General features: G+C 30.9%; 2 protein-coding genes across 2 annotated transcripts; both read right to left on the bottom strand.

The window, feature by feature from the left end:
* Positions 1-855: 855 nt before the first annotated feature.
* LOC124837669 (leucine aminopeptidase 1-like) lies at positions 856-6,854 on the bottom strand. Its single transcript, XM_047313094.2, has 10 exons — positions 6,578-6,854; positions 5,889-6,303; positions 5,601-5,795; positions 5,222-5,447; positions 3,511-3,637; positions 3,044-3,139; positions 2,457-2,534; positions 1,988-2,048; positions 1,561-1,748; positions 856-1,190 (listed from the first exon to the last, which is right to left on the bottom strand). Exons 1-10 carry the CDS (start codon positions 6,764-6,766, stop codon positions 1,053-1,055), a joined length of 1,713 nt encoding a protein of 570 aa, XP_047169050.1. The 5' UTR covers positions 6,767-6,854; the 3' UTR covers positions 856-1,052.
* A 9,021-nt stretch (positions 6,855-15,875) lies between these two features.
* Positions 15,876-20,259, bottom strand: LOC124837679 (DNA glycosylase superfamily protein). Its single transcript, XM_047313114.2, has 5 exons — positions 19,051-20,259; positions 18,379-18,436; positions 18,194-18,277; positions 17,902-18,043; positions 15,876-16,810 (listed from the first exon to the last, which is right to left on the bottom strand). The coding sequence occupies exons 1-5, from the start codon at positions 19,514-19,516 to the stop codon at positions 16,442-16,444; spliced, it is 1,119 nt and encodes a 372-aa protein (XP_047169070.1). The 5' UTR covers positions 19,517-20,259; the 3' UTR covers positions 15,876-16,441.
* Between the last annotated feature and the right edge of the window lie 591 nt (positions 20,260-20,850).

Here is a 20,850-nt window from a genome sequence, read left to right as displayed (position 1 = left end):
ATATATATATATATATATATATATATATATATATATACCCTCATAATACCACATAAGTTAACATGCACTGGATGTACTATTATTCTGTTGGACACCAATAATTAAAGAATATTACTATACTGTGGGGACTAAAATATTAATTTTTTAAAATTGGAAAAAATTACGTGACCAAAATTTAAAGTTTTTATTTTAAAATACAAAAGATATATTTAATTCTCTACATATATTATGACATTATATAATATTTTTATGCTATGATATTATCATTCTATTTTTATTTTAGTTTTTCTTCTATTATTTATATAAATCTGTAAATTTAGAGAATAGAATAATGTTAATTTTGTTATATAAAATCTCCCCACAAATTTTAAACATCATGAAAAATGAAAACAGATGAATTGTCTTGGCGTGAAATGAAAACTATTTATATTCCTTGAAAAAAACATCCAAAACTATAAAATAGATTTGTTGAAATTGTGATATAGACTTATTATTCTCTAGTCTTTTCAGACTCAAACTAAATACACACTCATTTTTAACATATTTATTTATTTATATATATCGGGATTTATTGTGCACAGCATAATATATGCTCCTTGGCATCTGCTAATTTATTTTTGTAATCCAGTAGTACCTTAGCATTATTATGTTTATTTTATAAATTAAAATGCTTTATTAATTGATAGTTATGAGTTCGAAAGAAACCTCTAGTAAAATTAAAATAATAATAACAATTACACCTTAAAATGATTAAATATTATATAATTTTAAAAATATGAATCAAATAAGATATACAATTCATAAATTTTTATAGCCAAAATTAATGAAACAGAAAAACCAAATTACGAGAGACAATTATAAACCAAAAAAGTTTCTTGTATTAAAAAAAAGTTTAAATACACTGAAACATGGCTCACCGACCACAATTTCCTTCCCTTCGAATAACTTATTCATATCATTATAACCAAACGAAACCAAACCTAAAAATTCCATTGAAGGAAAAACATTACAAGATGAGAGCTTCACCCGCCATGAACAAGATTTCAAAGATTTCAGTGAGCATTTAAACCATTTTTCAAAACCCATTCCACTAAAGTAGCAATGCCAAATCCTGTTGCTGAACGTTTCTTGTCATTCCACACAGGACCAGCCATGTCAATATGCATCCATTGAACCTTTTCATCAACAAACTGCAAAGGAAAATTGGTTCAGAAAACCCTTGACATAAATGTGCAAAAGGACTACACAATAAGAAGCCAAACAATAAGAAATACACACTGTCTATATTTACAATGCAGCTATCTTTTTTCCTGTAATAATTCCCCTTGAATAAATGGGTTGTATGAGTTTATTATGCTTTCATGTGCCATTGCATGCACTTTAAGTGGACCATTTCTTGTCTGCTGTCAAAGTTTACATCCCTTTGGAGAACCAGAGTGAGAAAATGGCCATTGGACTAATTATAATTAGTCCTCCTTAGTCATCACTTCCCAACAAGTTTGAGGAGAAAAAAAATTAAGAATGACAGGATTTATATTATTATTAAGCTGAAATGCAAACCTGTTTTAAGAAGAGCGCGGCAATAATAGCACCACCTTGTCGACCACCAGTGTTCACCATGTCAGCCACCCCGGATTTCATTGATTCCCAGTAACTTTCCTCTAATGGCAGCCTCCATAGTTTCTCCCCACTCACATCAGAAGCTTCAAAAATTTCCTTTGCTAGTTCATCACTGGGAGTAAACACGCCTTCAAAAACAAAGTTTTCAATAGTAATCAATCAGAAGTATTTTCACAGATATATCTTTAAGGCCCAGCCTCTCCTAGAACTTATTTCTTCTATTTTCCTAAAGCAGTACCAATTTTAAGTGCTTCCATTGCTGACTAAAACATTGGTCCTCTTGTGACTCTCACAAGAAAATATTTGTATGCAGTCGATTAAAAGCTCAACTCCATGAACGAATTATTATTTTCTACTTTATAATTACCTGCGATTGAGGGTCCAAGAGCAACTACGCAGGCCCCAGTCAAGGTTGCCAAATCAATAATCTGAAGAACAGTTGACCAACCTATTATTAGCATCATTCTAAAAAACAATTTTCAAGCTTGAGAGAACTGAAACCAAAATCAAAATAAGGCAACAGATTATAAGTTTCTAAATACAAGATGCCAAGTCAGCACTTCTCTCCAAATTTTTTATACAGGAATGAACTTACCCAGATTATTTTAAAGAATATGCATATTCATCAGCTATTTGATTTCTTATTTCAGCCAGACATTATAATGTTTATAACAATTTCTCTAACTCTTTTAAAAAATAATTAATCACCATCCATCAAGCATACAAAAACTATTAAATGCTAAGCAATTTTTTTGGAAGAGATACCTGGAGCTTTTATGATTTATGGGGAGATTACAGGCATAAAAAAGCAAATGCGTAGCTGTATAAGGTTATACCTTTTCAACACCTTGGTTACAAGCATATACCAAAGCATCTGCCAGAGTAAGTCTACCTTCAGCATCAGTGTTGTTAACCTACAGAAGATGTTAAGTCCATCAAATCCTTAATAACAAAATGAAGTAGAGCTACTACACATGCTCTGTTAAATAAATCATAGATGTCAAAACTCCTATACATTGATTATAAGTTTCATCATGTACATATATTTATATTTATGTTTTTTTTACAGTTAGTACCCGATGTAGCCAAAATAGGTTTGCAACAGTGACTGACTGAAAATGATAGTAGTAGTTTCCATCCCAAGACACGATTAACAATTCCAGGGACCTCAAATGGAAATAGCTTATGCCTTTCATTCAAATGTTAAAATAAAATATTCCAAGAAGCACCAATTACATTTTCACTAATCATTATATAACTATTACCATTGGACCATATGATATGTTGGTTTGCAAAATAGGAATCAAAGCAAAGTAATGGTTGAAACAGAACCAAAACGACCAAATAACATGATTAAGTATGACACAAAAGGTTAAACTCAGTGTACTAAATCTACAAACTAAAAAAAAAACGAAATTCTCACCTCTATAGTCTTTCCATTTGAAGCTGTGACAACATCTCCAGGCCTCATACCTGTTCCACTTATCATATTCTCACAAGCAGCAACAATAAAATGAACCTGCACATGCAGGATCTTTAAATATCGGAAACGCATGCATTATTATTATTACACCACAAAAGACACTACACAATATCCATCAGAACTCTATAAATCAAACCACAGGAAATTAGCTACCAGAATGAAAACTCATTCCATAGGTTCATTATGGAAAACATTAGCTGAGCCTACGACAGAAATAAATTGCGCTCGGTTTTATGCATATGAGCCATGATTTGACACATCCAACCCATCATCAATACCCTTAAGTAAAGCCTTAATTTAACATTGGAAGATTGAAGGACACAGGAAGAGGCTTATATGTTAATCAATCATGTCAAATGCTCTTCTATGGAAAGAAAAAGTCATGACAGATGATATAAATGACTGACCTCCACCCCTGGAGGTTTGATTTGACCAAGTGCTTTAGCTGTGCCTAAAACTGCAGCCGAACCACCCATATCATATTTCATGAGTTCAATTGAACAGCCAGGTCCAGTCTTGATGTTGTAGCCACCACTGATAATATGCACACATCACAAGAATACAAATTAAGGAAAATAATGTTTCATCATAATAACAAATAAAACAAATGAATTAAAAAGACAACTTTTAACATTGTGGAAGAAATTATGAAAATATATTACTAACATTGAGACAGGTTATTTTGCAGTGTCATAAAAAATTGAAAACAGATTCAAATAAAGATTGACCAAGATTACAATAATCTTAAATTTTAGTTTGTCTGACACAATATTGCAATGCATCAAAGATTTAATGATGAAATCTGCTAGGTATTACAGACTATACGACTGAACTTGGTTAAACAGTAAAATGTAATATAGCATTCACTGAATTTCCTCTGAAGAGAGGACCCAAACAGCATACAACTTTCTGGTTATTAGAGAGAACCAGACTCTCCCTCCCTAACCTTCACAAGTTACAAAATAAAGATAGAAACTACTAAAACTATCAATTCTGACTTTATAGAGGTCAGATGCAACTAACTACAAACAAGTAACTAACTTCCAGACAGTTAAAATTCTCTGCCATACAATAAACTAAATCATACAGTTTTCCTTCTATTGTAAACCTTCCCTTTGTACCTATCAAAATCCAATCAAAATTGAAATTAATTTACAGAAAGAGAATTTAAAAGGAATATCAAATCATAAATAAAAAAATTATACTAAATGTTCAATGCAGGAGAAGTGGTGTCTAATGTGGCTTAATGAGTATAAAAATAACTTTAAAAAACACTCTTATTCAATAATGAGGACTCAGAATTTATAATGAATATGTTTGACAAAAGTACCTAATAAGCTATTCAAAAGCTAAAAAGTTAATTCTTAATTGAAAGCTAAAAATGATTAAGCTAACTTAAGCATTTGGTAAATAAATAGTTTAACTAGTTCATAGACGTATAATAACATAGAAAACGTGCTTACATAATTTTTTACTTTGTAAATGTATAACTTCAAAGTAATTATAGTTTTTTAGTTAGTTTTGAACTATTATTTCATTTTTTTGCAGAATAGATATTTATTAAAAAACAAAAAATAGGATAAATCATGTAATCATCAAAACAAACCATGAAATATTGAAGGGAATAATAAATAATAAATTTGATTAAAGTTGTGAAGATAAAAATGGAAAATAAAGAAATGTTAAATACTCAAAAGCTGTTTCAAGTAGTATCTTAAAAAATGCTGCTGATGACATAAATTTTGTTCAAGTTAACTAAAAATGTCTTGCCAAACACACTCAATATAGAGATGGGAACAATGAAGCAGTATAACTAATATCTCGTATCAAAGATTTATCTACCACGAGAGCATCAGCATAAACTTTACAACTATTTGATATTATAAGACCAGAATCAAAAACATGCAAGATACGAGGGAAAAGCTGTTTGATTGATCAGTCTTGTATTGAAGTTATAATACTGGAACCAAACCAAATGATCACAAGGGAAAACCCCAGTTATGAAGTTACAGCATTAAAACCACTTGAAATTATGTCATCCAGATTGAATTTATAATACCAGTTTGTCCGTAATTGAGTTACAGATAAAATAAAAGAATAAATACGTCAAATAATTACCTGTCAAAAGTCAAACCTTTTCCGACTAAAGCCAACTTGACATTGACAGGTCCACTCGGTGGTTTGTAACATAGATGGATAAAATGAGGAGGATTTGCCGAGGCTGCAGCAACACCTAGATAAGACCCCATTTTCAGTTCCGCACATTGTTCGGCATTTAATATTTTTGCAGTGAAAACATCACTGTAGGTAGAAGCAATATTAGCTGCCTCCTCTGCCAACACCCCTGAGATAAACAAATTACCAAGCACAGATCAATTTTAGAGAACCATAATTCCCTCACAGATATGAAACTGGCCAATTGCCTGCCCGACAACTGCAAGGACTAGAAATAATATATCATATATCATATCATGTACATTCAAAATGCCATATGAACCTGGTGTGAGCACATTAGCAGGAGAATTTACAAGCTCCCTTCCAAAGATAATTCCAGAAGAAACATCTCCTGCATACTTAAGTTTCTTCTCCAGTTCAGGTCCTGTCCCTAGACCAATAATGTCAACGGACTGAAGCGTTGGTTTTTTAGCTTCCGACTTGTATCTATTATCTTCAAATAATCCCAGCACAGCCCCTGGCACATTTCAAGCCCACACATCGTCAAGCATAACTACAAAATCACAGGCTTCAATACATTTCAAACAAAAACAAACCGCAAATTCAATACCAGACGCAATTGCATAAGCAGTGCTAAGCTTTGATGGTGCAGAGAGCCCTTCAGAAGAGGCAAGAACAACGGCAACACTGCTTGCTTGATAAGACTTGGCCGCTGCCACTACGGCCTCGCCAAGACCCTTAAAAGGTGCAGGAGTGGAAGGTGACTGTCCAAGACCAATCAAGCTAACCCTCTTTGATCCATGTCCTGTAATTCTAATAATAGTTGATTGACCAACTTTGCCAGAGAAATCCTCTTCGGAAGAGACTTCAGCTAATATACCACCCAATTTTGAGTCGATCTTGCTCAAGATCACATTCTCAAACCTCGACTTTTCATCTCTAGCCAAATCTTTCTCCGTAACACCCACTGCTAGAATGTCCCCTTTCCATTCCGTCACATCAACATCCTTAGCAGTGAAACAGATCTTCCACGAATTTCCACAAACACAAAACACGCATTTTCAGCACAACGCCAATTAAACACACAAATACAAAAAGAATATTAAAAACAAATACACCAATACATATGAAATCCAAACTTAATTTGGCAGAACCAAAAAAGTCAAATCAAAAGTAAATCCCCACAACAACAAAAATCCACAAGTTATCAGCTTTTGAATCGTTAAAGCAAATGCAAAGTTAAACAAAATATGGGGACGGAACATTGAGGGAGAAAAAAATATGTTAACGAGTTTTGACCTTGGGGGTTTCAATATTAGAAGGATGAGTGAGACCGAGAGTGGCACGTGCGAGAGTTTGAGACATGAGTTTCCTCGCCGGAGAACGCAGAGGGAATGCGGCGAAGTGGAAACGCGAGGGGAATCTAGTGAGAAAGGGAGAAGACGAAGATGATGTGAAACAAACGAAGATGGTAGCAATGGCTGCCATTCCACTGTGAAAACTCTTCCTTATTTATAATCATCCATCACCACCTTCAATCTTTATTTTTCCTCAATTTCTACTCCAACAATTTTGCATCTTCCTATAAAATTAAATACATTTTTTCAGACTTTTTTTTCTCTTTGATATTTTCAATATAAATAATATTCTTCTTTCTGATATATATAATCTTTTAAAATGTGCTTTTAATCCATGATTTGTACATATTAATTGATAGTTTTATAAATCGTACGTTATAATCTTATATTTCAAAATGGAACGGCTTCCAAGTTTTTCGATTTGTTATTGTTTCAAGTGATATTTTGAATAATTTTGGCTCCTCTCACGTCATCGAAAAACACTTTTAGTTCTTGAAAAGAAATATATGTATTTTTGGTCATTGTTCCGATAAAGTTAAAATCATATCAAATTGGTTTAAGTTAGCAATTATGTTAAACTCCATTACACAAATGACCTATTTTGCAAATAGTATTACACCTCTCAAAAAATATTTAAAAGGTAAATTATATTTTTCATATTTAACCTTTACTTCTTCGAGAACATTTTGTTTGTTTCTAATTCTTACAAATTAAATATGTTTTGATTAGAAAAACTGAAATTAGTATTTCTCTTTATTTATTGTTTTACATTGTTTTTATCGTTGATTTATATTTCTTTTTATTTTTTGCTTCATTAGTAGTGACAAACAAGATATTTTATTGCTAATTGTAACTTTTGCTTTGATAGATGTTCTTTTTCATTGGACGCTTTGTCATTACTCTTTATGCTTTCTCGTGTTCGTGGCAGAAATTATATTGTAAAATGCATGTGTATTTTTTTCCAAAGGAATAAAGTTAACTTAAAAAAACTATTTTACAAAAACATTAATAACTATTTTTCTATAATATATCATAGGATGAGAATCATGCAATATGTTTTATAACTTTTCTTAATCATTAAATGAAGAAAATTATTGATTTATTTTATTTTTAAAATATCTAATACGTTGACTTCTTCATTTTGAGTAATATTTATTTATAAAATTTAAATTTAAGCTTAAATAATTTGTTGTCTGCATAAATTTGTGAATTATGTATACAGTACCGAATTACGCGTTTTTGTATTATTTGTCTTCTCCAAGTTTGATCATTAAATAGTAAATCTTAAAAGTAATCAAATATGCAAATCTTAGTTAGTGGTAACCATATCACTTGCATCACATTGATTTTATTTTATTTTTCTCTCTATTTAAATAGAGTAATTTAAAAAATAAACAGTTGAATTTTAATCAGTCATGTGAAAATTATGGAATGCACAACCAATTGCTTGAAGGATGTCAATAAACAACAAAAATTAAAACAAAAGTTAAAAATTCACGGAAGACCTAAATGGAAATACATTATTAAAGATAAAAAGACGAAATCTGAATGTTTATTAGGAAAATAACAAATTAAATAAGTTAGTCTTACTCATACCTACATGTAACTTAATGAACAAAAGGATTTGAAGGTAAACTTTTTGTTGTTTATTTGAGTGTTGAGTGGATGTCAGAGTGAATTTGGAAGTAAATTTTTTTAATCTATCATATCAATCAAATCTTACACTAATTCTCACAAACTTTACTTCCAAATTCACTCTCACTTGCCTTCAAATCTACTCAAATAAACAACAAAAAATTTTACCTTCAAATTTTCTCAAATCCATTGAATCACTTTCCTCCAAATTCATTGAAGTGAACAAAGTCTTACACTTGTCAACAATTATTTTATTGGTACCAATAAAAAATTCTAAATGATATTCATATCATGGATTGAAAATGATCATAAATGAGATGTATCATCTCATTTTTAATAATTTTCAATTATTATTGAATTAAAATTATTCAGATGTAAGTATAACACCAAACACTAAAATTAATATATATATATATATATATATATATATATATATATATATATATATATATATATATATATATATATTATTTGCTAACTTATTGTTCCAATTAAGTCAACCATAAATTATTCATAATTTTGAGTAATAATCTGGAAATTTTCTCTAAAAATGAAAACGTCAATAGAATAGTACTTCATTACACTTCACGCTCGCTCCCCATAATATATGAGGGTATTTTTGTCAACTAAAATTTGATACATTACCTAAGTTAGCAAACCCCTATATGTATATCTTATATTATTAGAGTGATATAATACCAAACCTAAAACATATCAGAGTTTTATAGAAAACATGATATATATATATATATATATATATATGATCTTGAGAAACATTCTCATTTGATCACATGATTAAGATTATCATTGTAAACAAAAAAACAAAAATAGAAGAGTAAATTAATTTAGCAAAAGAATACTTTTAGGACCATTTATCAATATAGTCTTATAGAAGACTCATATGACATATGAAATCAATGACTACTCACATGCATGGGGAAACGCACAAAATAAAAAAAAGTAAAAACTAATTTATTCTTTTCTAAAACTAATAGGATAGACTTGAAGATATCACCTAGACGATCTCTAATATTCAAAGAGATGGACTAAAGGTTAGAAGACTAAGAGAGATGACGTTCTATTTATAAGTTGAACTTTAATATTAAAATAAGCGAAACACACTTTTACTTTTTAATATATTGTTTTATAAGCTCTTACACCATCTAAAAAATTAAATAAAAAAGTTTCAATGTTAAAAAAATAATATAAATTGAAAATTAACAATAACCTACATATTAAAGAAAATAACCCTCTTATCAAATACTCAAAATTACTCCTAATTCCATAACATTATTCAAGAAAATTATATTAAGATCATGACACATTAACCTATTGAACTAACATCAATGCCCAACTCAAATTAAACTGACAATGTCACAACAAATTTGAAGTAAGAAAAAGGAAAAGAATAATTCAATTTGGGAAAAAATGTAATAGAAATATTTCCAAAAAAAATCCTAATCTTTTAATTAAATTTAAAAATATTTAATTTTAATTAATTATGCTATTGTCATAAAATCTTAAAGATTTTATTTTTAAACTTTTTCTACCAAACAGCGTCATATTTTATCATGTATGTTTAGTGAATGTTAGCTGCAATGTAACTAATGAAAAGACGTTAGAACATGGATCATTATATTTTATTCATTAAAAATAATATAAATAGTTTAATATTCTCTCTCTCTCTCTCTCTCTCTCTCTCTCTATATATATATATATATATATTAATAGGTATATTTGTTTATGTTTTGTGAAATATAATTTTTATTATAAATTTAATGTAATTTTCTATATTTTGTATTTTTTTTTTCTTAATAATTTTTTTGTGATGATAACTAATTGATAAATTTTGGAATATAACATAATTGATATCAAAGTTATAGTGATATTTAAGATGATTTTATTTAGAAATGAAAATGGATTTGAACTTTGATATCTTGTCATTATTCTAATTTGTAAAAGAAAAAAGTTTTTGTTGAAACTTAATGTTAACAATGAAACATGTTCAAAATATAATTTATTGATTCAAACTTGTAGGTTCTAAATCAGAAAATTGGTAACCCTCTTAAATTAATTGAGTATTTGTTGTAAAGAAAACTTTTAGTGCTTTAAAATTTTCAAGTTATTTCAAGTTGTTATGTTTAATTTTATATCTAAAAAAAAAATTTTCATGAAATAATGTTTTTAAAAATATTTTTACGAGGTTTTCCATGAAACATTTTCTGGGTGAAAACATAACTTTTAGAATTAAAATAAAAAATCCCAATATTTGAAAATGAAAACCCATTTTTGCATTGAAACTGCCCGATATTTGAATAATTCTCTGACTTATTTTTAAGTTTAAAAGAAGTTAAATTTGCAAGCTGATGGAAGAAATAACAATGTTATAGCCATTGAACTTAAAATAAAACAACAATACACAAACATTTTTTCCCTAAATACTTAATCAATATCTATAAATTCTTTAATATTTTTTCTATATTATAACATGGCACTTTATAATACGTATGTATTACTTTTATTCGGTGTTATTTAAAATTTGTGAATGTTTAAATATTGACTTAAAAAAATGAGTACGAAAGAAAAGAGATCACCAAAACTCGTCACTCATTCTCTCTCTTTTGTTTTCTTACACCGTTATATCAACTAAATGTAGAAAAAAAAGCTCTATTTGATTGAATTTATATATAAATTAACTTCTATTTTTATTTTATAATATTATGGACTTTTGATTGAGGTCTAATTGCGACCCAAATATGATTAATTGTTATTTAGTCTTTAATTAAGATAATTTTGGAATTAACCTCTTTATCAATCCACAATATTAAACCGTTGATTCTAATTCACATAATAAAAGGTTGATCGTCCCATTAATAATTAATCGGACAAGTATATTATACAACAATACTTACATTTATATGTTTTTAAGTTCAAATTTTGAAAGTTCTAAGTCCATAAAAGCTAATATAATATAGTTTTTCTAGTTAAAGAAATAGTATGATACAGTAAAATTATGTTTAGCATTTTCTCTGAAACTTTTGAAAGAATTTTGAAAAATAGAATGAGAATTCAAAATGAAGATAATTTTTCAAAAAAATCATTTGGTGGAAAAGTTATTGCAGTAGAATATGATTGTAGACAGATTTGGCCAGTAATAAAAAACAAAGATATGATATTGTGAAGCTAATAACAAATTATTATAAATCATCAAAATACTATAAAGTTCTAAAGTTTGCACTAAATATGAGATTAAAGAGTACAAAATCAAATAAGAGTGCAAGAACTATAAAAGAATTTGCTGATTGAATTCTTAATGTTGAAGATGGACACGTGAATTTAAATAAAAATGGAGAAGGTAATATTAAAATATACAATATTTTTTAATTGAATACAATACATCTGGTGGAATTTGTTTATCTCCATTTTTTTTCATAATATAATCATGGGTTTCTTAATGATAATGATGGAAATTATTTATTTATATCTTTGATTTTATTTTATCTTTGATTTCTCACCAAGACGAAGAAGAAATTTATTTAAATTCAAACATATGACTTAATTGTTTAGATCAAAGTTTTAAAATGATATTAAATGCTCATATATTCCCAGTCAAAAGTTTGAAATTGAAAGTTAGTGTAATAGCTTTGAAGAAATATTAATTAAGTAAATTGTCTTTGGAATGATATAAATGTACAAGTCAATTATTTGAAAAAATAATATTATTTTTGCAACAATAATTACAAATAAAAAATTCTTACTAAATCCTTACAAAAAAATATTCATTCTAAATTCTTTATGATTTTAGATTGTCTTTCAGATTTCAAAAAACATTTTTCAACATATTTATATTTTACAATGACAATAAATAAAAATCAATATTAATCTCACTCTAAGGAGGCAAATATATGTTTTTTAAAAAAGAAAATATTTTTCTATACCTTTTTCATACTATTTGTATTGTTACTCGATTAAAGTATTATTCTATATCTAAGTATCAGCATTTAAAACTGATTCTCAAATATATTCCAACTTTAATAATTGAAAAGCAGCTTTGTTAAAATATACTCTTTCAACCACCCACATCCACGTGAATGCATTAGCATGTTTAGTTTCGAATCTTAGAAAGCCAATATTTATAACTTCTACTTCACAAAAATTTATTCTTTCATTTCGTTAATATCGATATAGCATCTAAATCCATAAACATATTATAACATTCTGAAACTAAATCAGTACATAGTATCCAAGGATATTTTTTATTTATTAAACTATTTGTCCTTTTCTTCGATGTATTATCTTTTACTTCTAATTTCCATTTTTTTCTTTTATCAAAAAGATCAAAAGTATTTCTTCTGACTTTTTTTTACTATCTTTTCGTTCCTCTTTAAACAGAAATGAAAAAAAAATTAAACAAAAAATTATAAAAATTTATAAGTAGTTAGATTGATATAATACATTTTTAAAATATTATTGAATAATCAAAATATTTTTATTGTGATAATTTAATTTCAGTCAAATATTAAATTAAAATTTTATTATTAGTATTATTATCACTATTATTTTTAATTTAATTTATTTATTATTTTTACTAGTTTTCTTACTATTGATATTATTTCTAATTTTTATTTATATATTTTTTATCATTATTAATATTTTATTATTATTCATAATTATTATTTTGTTATATGATATAATATACTTAATTATATTATATAAAATAGGTTTAATTGATTCAGAGGTCCCTATTTGTGCAGTTTTGCGTCAATTAGGTTCATGTATTTTGAAATAACTCAATTTGGTCCCTATTCATGAAAAATTGAAGCAATACAATCTTTGCGTTAAATTTTGTGGACATCGTCAAAATTGTTGACGGGTGGCTAGGTGAGGTGGCATTTCAATAGCACGTGGAATTTGAAAAGCACGTGGCATTTTACAATTCCTAGCACCGCCACACTCAAACCACACTACCACCAAGCCGTCGTCGCATAAACAAAACCCTAGCTGTTGCGACTACCACGCTCATCACCATCAACACACAAGCTTCTTCATCCGGCAACCATGGCAGCCCAAAGCGTCGTCACCGTCATCCTCGTCGGCAACCGTCCTCTCCAACGCATCATCAACACCCAAGCCGCCGTCGCAGAACCACCATCTCGCACCTTCATCTTCTCCAGCAAAACCACCACAGCGCTGCCACATTACTCCGCCACCACGACCCAAAATCGCGCAAGGTCGCCATCAACAACTCGTCATCCTCCAAGCTCGCGTCAGACCACCACCATGAGCAGCGTCGCTTCTTCATTCACACGCAACCATGGCCATCTTCCATTGACGCTTTGTGCCGCCATCCTCACCACCTGCACTTAGAAAAACCAGAGTACCAACAACCTTCACACACACAAAGACCCAATTCGAAGAAACCTTTGAACTCTAAATCGTCATCCGCAAGAGGCCACCACCATGAGCTTCTGCCTCGCACCTGCAAAGAAAGGAAAACCTAAGAAGACAACCAAATAACAGAGAAACCCATCAAGCACCCTCCAGTAATCGTGCCGCCATGAAGAAGAAACCCAATCGCGCAACCAAACCTACAACCAGCCAAGCACCATGAGTGACTACCTTATCTCCATTAGCGAAATTCATTCTCTCACGCAAAGACTCCCTGACGACGGAAGTTCTTTTTCCCCAATCTGACAAACCCTAATTTTGGGTGGGGAAGGGGATGACACGTGTCACGTACTTTTCAAATGAAATGCCACCTCAGCTAGCCACCAGGCAACCATTTTGACGTCGTCCACAAAATTTAACGACAAGAGTGTATTGTTTCATTTTTTCCTAAATTGAGCTACTTTAAAATACAGGAACTTAATTGACGCAAAACTATACAAATATGGACCACTGAATCAATTAAACCTATAAATTACTATAATTGATTATCCGATTATATTATTTATATTTAACTTATAACAATTAATATATATAATACATAATTGATTACCTATGTTATGTAATGTAATAGGTAGACGCTGATGTATAAGAATTAAGACAAGTAATTATATATAAATGTGTTGCGCAACATTGAAAACACAAGAAATTTATATCACTATATAAAAGAGTTATATTATACTTGTCTAACTCAGTTTTTAAGATTAATTATTAGTTCTAATATTATTAATGAATTTTTTAAAGAATACTTTATTCAAAAGATTCAAAACCAATAATATTTGAGTTCAATCTCTAATCCAAAACGTTGATAGAGTTTCTTAATCTTCTCAACTTTTTTATATATACTAGACATAAGACTTAAACTCACATGTGTTTGAAACAAATATGTATCTTATAAGTTACAAAACTAATTACCAAACAACAGTTAATATAAGTTTTTAGATTATGTAATAAATGAAAAATGAAAAATGAGATATATTTTTCATTTTTATTCATATATCTAACTTAAAAAGTTAAATATTATCCATACTTATATATATATATATATATATATATATATATATATATATATATATATGTTAATGAGGATATTTTTCCTCAATATTAAGATGGATTGAGATAATATTCACCATATTCATTTATCATCTCTATTATGAAGAAGAAGAAAAAAAAAAAAAATATATATATATATATATATATATATATATATATATATATATATATATATATATATATATATATCATCTCTATTATAAAGAAGAAATATATATATATATATATATATATAAAATTATAAATTATGTTTTTCCAGCTGACTTTCAGCTTCTTTCTTCGCGTAATTTGCGTGCGCGAAAAGTAGCTAATCTCACAAATCAGCGAATATATATATGAGTCGTGCCTTTCTTTTCGTTGTATCTCGAAAACAAACAAAGCATAAGGATAGATGTATCATATGCTATCACAGACTAATTTACTTATATATTACAATATACAAAGAGAAAACACTACACAATAAGAACAGAATATATGAAAAATATTCGTTTACCACCCTTGTTAATTAATTGAGTCTAGTGTTGTCATGCTTATATCTATTGCTAGTAAGCTTGCATTGTTAATTAATGGTTTCTTAGTTTGTAGATTTTGTTTGCATATTTTGTCTTTTGTCTGTGGTAAACGGTTAAATATGCAGATTACACATTCCCTTTGATTGTGGTGGTCTTCTCGATGATTCAATAAATACGCTAACCATTTTCTGGCAATATTGTTTTTTAATGAAAAGGTGACTTAGCTGTCATCATGGAAAATATAAATCAAGATTCCTCGTGCCTTAACACGCAGAAAATTATTGAGTTCATGAACACAAGACAAAAAGCTCATCATTTTCAAGGATTGTGAAAGACTAAAAGAGACATCTTCACAGCATTGGATTTTTTTTAAGATTTCGTAATTATAGTAATAGAGTGTTCTGTTGTTCGTCCGTTTGTATAAGATACTCCAGCAAGAACGCATGAAAAAAACGAAAGTCTAACGTTTGTGATGATGATGGGTGAAATTGTTTTGTTCATGAATCTCTCTAGCCATCAATCAACTTCTTGGTTACTAGAAAAAAGGAGCCAAAAAGATTTTGCGTAAGATTGAAATAAAAATGGAGCAGAAAGAGACATGAAACATCCATCACAATTATCACTTTCAGAGAGGAAGCAATACCCCACCAGTGCTGGTGGAATCAAAACGAAGCACACATATCTATCAGAATGAATAGTCCTGCTCCCGCGGTGACAAAAAAAAGCACGCCACTGTTCTATCATTGTCATCCATCACAAGTAGGACTCATCATTCAGTTCAAACTCTAGCTAAACAACAGAATGCGTGCATGGAAGTATGTAACTGTAATCAGAATGAGACGGTGTCAAAGTGCAGGTTATCTATCATCACCTGCTGCCACTGGCTTAATAAAAGATATTTCTAATCACCAATCTTTTTTACTGTACAAAAAATTGTACTCCAATTTGTTAAGGCCTCCCTCCAGAAGCCACATACAACATGATTAGTTAGGTACTGAGTTGATTTAATTCAACTAGCCATGCTTCCCGTTTCAGGGTTTCATGAGATGGGTACACAAGCTCTCCTCCCTCACGACTCAATCTAAGGCCTAAGTAGTATGAATTTGGTCTACCAGATGATCTCTATCAGCCAAGACAGTTGTTTGTTGAGTCGTCATCAATCACTCTGACGATAAACTCAAATTATCGATGGCAATGGACAGATCAGATTCCATCACATGATCACACTGCTTTTGTTGGGAATCATCTTTGGTGACATTCTCTTCCTTCCCTTCTGCAGCAGCCATACAATCTTGGAATCTGAAGCAACTGATGAGGTGGTCATTTGTTAACCCCACGACCTGCATGAAGGAGTATATGACCGTGGGACCCACACCTCGGAAACCTCTTCTCACAAGGTCTTTGCTGATAACATCAGCTTTTGGTGTTTTTACAGGAACCTGTCGAGGATATCGGAATCTGCTAATTATAGGCTTGTAGTTTACAAAACTCCAAATATACTTGTCAAATGACCCGAACTCTTCTATTACCTGGCATCAGTAAAACCTGCAAAAAGTTAGTTGCAATGATAATCATAACCATGGTGCAAATTGTGCAAAATGTAATTATGACAGTTTAGTGAAAAATAAAGCATTGTAGCGTTTTATGTTTAGAAAAGTATCAAGACTGATAGGTGACTAGGGACATACCAGCTAAGCAAGCTGGCTGGTTAAAGAATAAATATAATTAGGTTGCATATCATTGTTGTAAATTAGAATAAAAGCAGCTCAGGCTGTACAGCGGATTAATATCATGGTTTGTCCCATATGGGTCATAGAAATTGAATAAGGGTGAGGACCACACAACCTTTATTACCTAACCTACCTGATCAACTGATCATTAAACACCAATTTAAGTCATTCAGTGTATCAATGCATGGGGAAATGGGATGAAAAAATAAAGTCTTTCAATTAATCTTGCAGAAAATTTCAAGACATCTCCTCGGGTAATTACATGAGTTAGGAAAACCGTACTGAATCACAGAGGAAAATTGTTTAAAAATAAAATAAAAAGTGCTTTAATTATTAAAATGGAATTAAATTATTCAGCTTGCGTGGTTGTTATGGATATGGCCTTTAAGTGTAATACTCTCGAAAAATAAATCAGCAAGGATGATCGCTTTTATACTTTACCAATTATATACCTTCTGTTTTATTTTTTAAAAATTATTAAACTTCATTTACGCTTTAGGAATTTCTCCCAAAGACCAATTGCAGAAAATAAAGAAAGATTTAAATTAAAAAACGCTTTCACGCTTGAGAAATATAAAGTAGCTGATTATATTCCTAACTAGAATGCCTAATAAGGATAAACATGCAGACCCCAATACTCCTCTATTTCTTTGATCATAAATAAGGAAGTACGAAGTATCACCTAGATCACTTGCTCCCTGGACATGTTATTAAATCCAGAGACACCTAATATAGAATGAGAATGATTTTAGGGTATGACGGTGCCATAAACACCAAGGGTTTAATCTTGTCTTTGAATGGTCCAGCAATCAACAAGTAATCATGATCCAACCCAAGAGTTTGCATATTCCATAATGAAGGGTTCAAAAGTCATGAGAAGAATAGCATACCTTTGATATTTGACGTGCATTCTCAATTATGGCACGCAGTTTAAGGTCAGAAAGTAAAGAGCTTGCAGCGGTTCCTGGTGCCATTATCTTCTTATCATTAAATTTTGAGACAGCAACTGGATCAAAATCCGCAAAAACTTCCCTGCAAAGAACTTTGTTAACAAAAATAATGTAAACAGTCAAAGAGAAAATAACGGGCTACAACTGATGTAGCAGCTAAACATGTTTGAGGCCAAGAATGAATAATAATTTTAAAAATTAAATAAATTAAGAACATCTACAAAGGCAATACCTAAAGATGTGCCTTTGGCTTAGAATAGCTGGCCAAGTGAGTTCTGACAGAGCACTCGAGAGAACAAGAATCTCAAATAGTTTCCTGCACAAGATAAGGAGCGTCAAGAAAAACATAATACAAGAAGGCGTATTCCCTTTCCGGCCAATATAACAAGATTACTTTCTGAGAATCACATCACGTACTTGTCATCATGCACTGGAATTCCCCATTCTTCATCGTGGAAAGTAGCGTAACATGGTTCTAATATGAATGAGTAAACTTGGTCAGGAAACAACTTTGAAAAAGGCTATGTAGTTCAGAACTTAAAACTCAAAAGAATAATTATAAAGGAATTTACAAGAAAGGTAGAACTTCTGTTCATTAGAATCTACTGCTGTCAAGCTAAATCAGGCTCATAAAATGCATTCACTCAAGATTCCCAATTTTCTCTTTAATGGCTGAAAATTTTCAAACCAAAATCTGAAAAAAAAAAAAAAAACATATATCCGTTGCATGCTATATTACGCCTTCAGCTACAAACGCATGCATGTTGTATTATATTTCAAGCGAATGAAGACAACTCGAATTTCTAAGTTGATAAACCCGACTTCACTCTCATTTCACAATAATTCATATTAAAGAATACACTGGCATACAAATGGAATTACACACTCAATTTTCAAGAACTGAAGTTCATCCTGTAACCGAGTGAGAATCACACAATTCACGCTACATCAACATGAGCTCCAATAAGACCAGACAACAGAAACTGTCTGTCGAAAGGCCTATGGTACAATGAATTTATCGTCATAGCATAACAAGTCTTCATACTGTAAATTTGGAGGGAGTGAAAGAAGATAGAGAGGAATACGAACCAGTATTAGGAGTGATCCAAGCGCATCTCTTCTTCGATTGTGACCCATGAGGAGGAGACTCCAACACACCATCAGAAGCAACACTCCTAGGCTTCGAAACAGAGCGCTTCCTTGTGCACCCCAAGCTAGTAGACCGAGTCAGTCTTCCAGTAGAAGCACGGCTACGAAACGAGTCAGTAGATGCATCAGACGAACATGAAGCATTGAGAGACAAATTGCTGTACAGTAACTGCTCGTGCCGGCGCAGAACACTTGCAGAATGTGACTGTGGAGAAGTAAGAACCGTAGACACTTCCTGGGATTTCTTCTCTTTGTCCTCATTGTGCAATTTATCAGCTTTCCTCAGTGGCTTTGAAGCTGGCTTCCGGGAACTCCATGACCCTGTCTTGTTCCCACCCGGTCCAAACACAGGCCTTGCAGCCTCTGAGTCACCAACATTCACAGACCTCAATCTGGGACCCGACATTCACACAAATTTTTTCTTCTTCAATTCACCACTCACCCCTTCAGATGACTCTTTAATCTCTAACTATCAAGTTTTGGAAGCTTGAGACGCAATAGAAAAGGCATAAGCATTTGAAACTTTCATCGAACACCTGGCATACAGTAACGAGGGTTTCTAAACAGATCTCAGAATTTCACCCCAAATATGCACTGAACTGGGTATCACTTAAATCAAATCCAAAACCCGCAATTTGACAGACATTGAAACACGAAACCGCTTTCCTCTCTGACCAGATTCCGAAATCAGCTCAAAACCCAGAAAGGTTGGAGCCGGTGACAGAAGCTGCAGACACAACAGGATCAAGGTGTCGACCCTTTTGAGCAGAACTAGGGTTTAAGCCAAGTTGCACCGTGCAGTGGTGCTGGTTTGGGAAATGAGGCTAAGAGAGTCTTCAAAGGTTGAAATTCCATTCTGCATTGTAGAGAAGGAGGCTGCTCCCAGCACTACAACCTCGTTTACACGCATTCCTCGGCAAAGTTTATGTTTTTTCAATTTTCTTTTCGTTCCCAGAGAAAAAGCAAAGAAATTTTCCAGGAAAAGAGGCGAGGTTTGGGAGTAAGAATAACAGAAATGATAAAGATTGGAGAGAGAGAAAGAGGGTCGATGAAGACAGAGGAAGATACAAAACAAAATGTGGGAGATGAGACGAGAAGAAGGGAGAGAATAGGAAGAGTGAGGAAGAACAAAGCCTCTTGAGTGACGCAACGTCAGTAACCATCCTTTTCCTTTAATATAATACCCTTTTATCATAATCACAATCAAAATAACTTAATTAATTTTTTTGTATATATAAACTATAAAAAAATCAACCACTTTTCTTAAAATTTATTTAATTCTATAATTACAAGGAGAGAAAATATTATTTAAACGAAGTTTGGTAAGAATAATTAAAAGCTGTATCTTGGTCTTTGAAATAATAGATTCATTGAGTTCAACTAATTAGGCTATCATTCTTTCTTGATATTGGCACATAGAAGAGTGGTAGTTATAGGAAAGATTTTGAATAAATGCGAAAGGACATGCCTCGTTTTATTATGTATAAACAGCGGTGTTAGAATAATTATTATGTTAATAATTCAAGTATTAGTTTAAATTATATAGATATAAATAGAAAGAAGTTGAGTATCAATTAATAAAAAAAAATTATTATTTTTAAGTTTTAGGTTAAAAGTGGTATTAATTTTTTATATGAATTAGGTTTTGGTTATATTTTTGTAAGTAACATATGACATTAAACTTATAAGATCTCTTCCAAATTTTGTAAGCCCATAAAGTCTCAATCACCTTGATCAAGA

The sequence above is a fragment of the Vigna umbellata genome, chromosome 1, assembly GCF_029865625.1.
Source record: "Vigna umbellata cultivar VRB3 chromosome 1, Vumbellata_1.0, whole genome shotgun sequence".
In the NCBI taxonomy this organism is placed as follows: domain Eukaryota; kingdom Viridiplantae; phylum Streptophyta; class Magnoliopsida; order Fabales; family Fabaceae; genus Vigna; species Vigna umbellata.
The sequence above is the reverse complement of the archived record's forward strand: the minus strand, read 5'-3'. Positions and strand labels throughout refer to the sequence as shown.

Excerpts from the sequence above, each read along its gene's own strand:
- LOC124837679 (XM_047313114.2), bottom strand. The coding sequence starts at position 19,516 with ATGTCGGGTCCCAGATTGAGGTCTGTGAATGTTGGTGACTCAGAGGCT. Across the intron at positions 18,278-18,378 it reads ATTCCAGTGCATGATGACAA|GAAACTATTTGAGATTCTTG; the intron begins GTACGTGATGTG and ends TATCTTGTGCAG. Across the intron at positions 18,044-18,193 it reads AGCCAAAGGCACATCTTTAG|GGAAGTTTTTGCGGATTTTG; the intron begins GTATTGCCTTTG and ends AGTTCTTTGCAG.
- LOC124837669 (XM_047313094.2), bottom strand. The coding sequence starts at position 6,766 with ATGGCAGCCATTGCTACCATCTTCGTTTGTTTCACATCATCTTCGTCT. Across the intron at positions 3,638-5,221 it reads AAAGGTTTGACTTTTGACAG|TGGTGGCTACAACATCAAGA; the intron begins GTAATTATTTGA and ends GCATATTATCAG. Across the intron at positions 2,535-3,043 it reads CAAATGGAAAGACTATAGAG|GTTAACAACACTGATGCTGA; the intron begins GTGAGAATTTCG and ends CATCTTCTGTAG.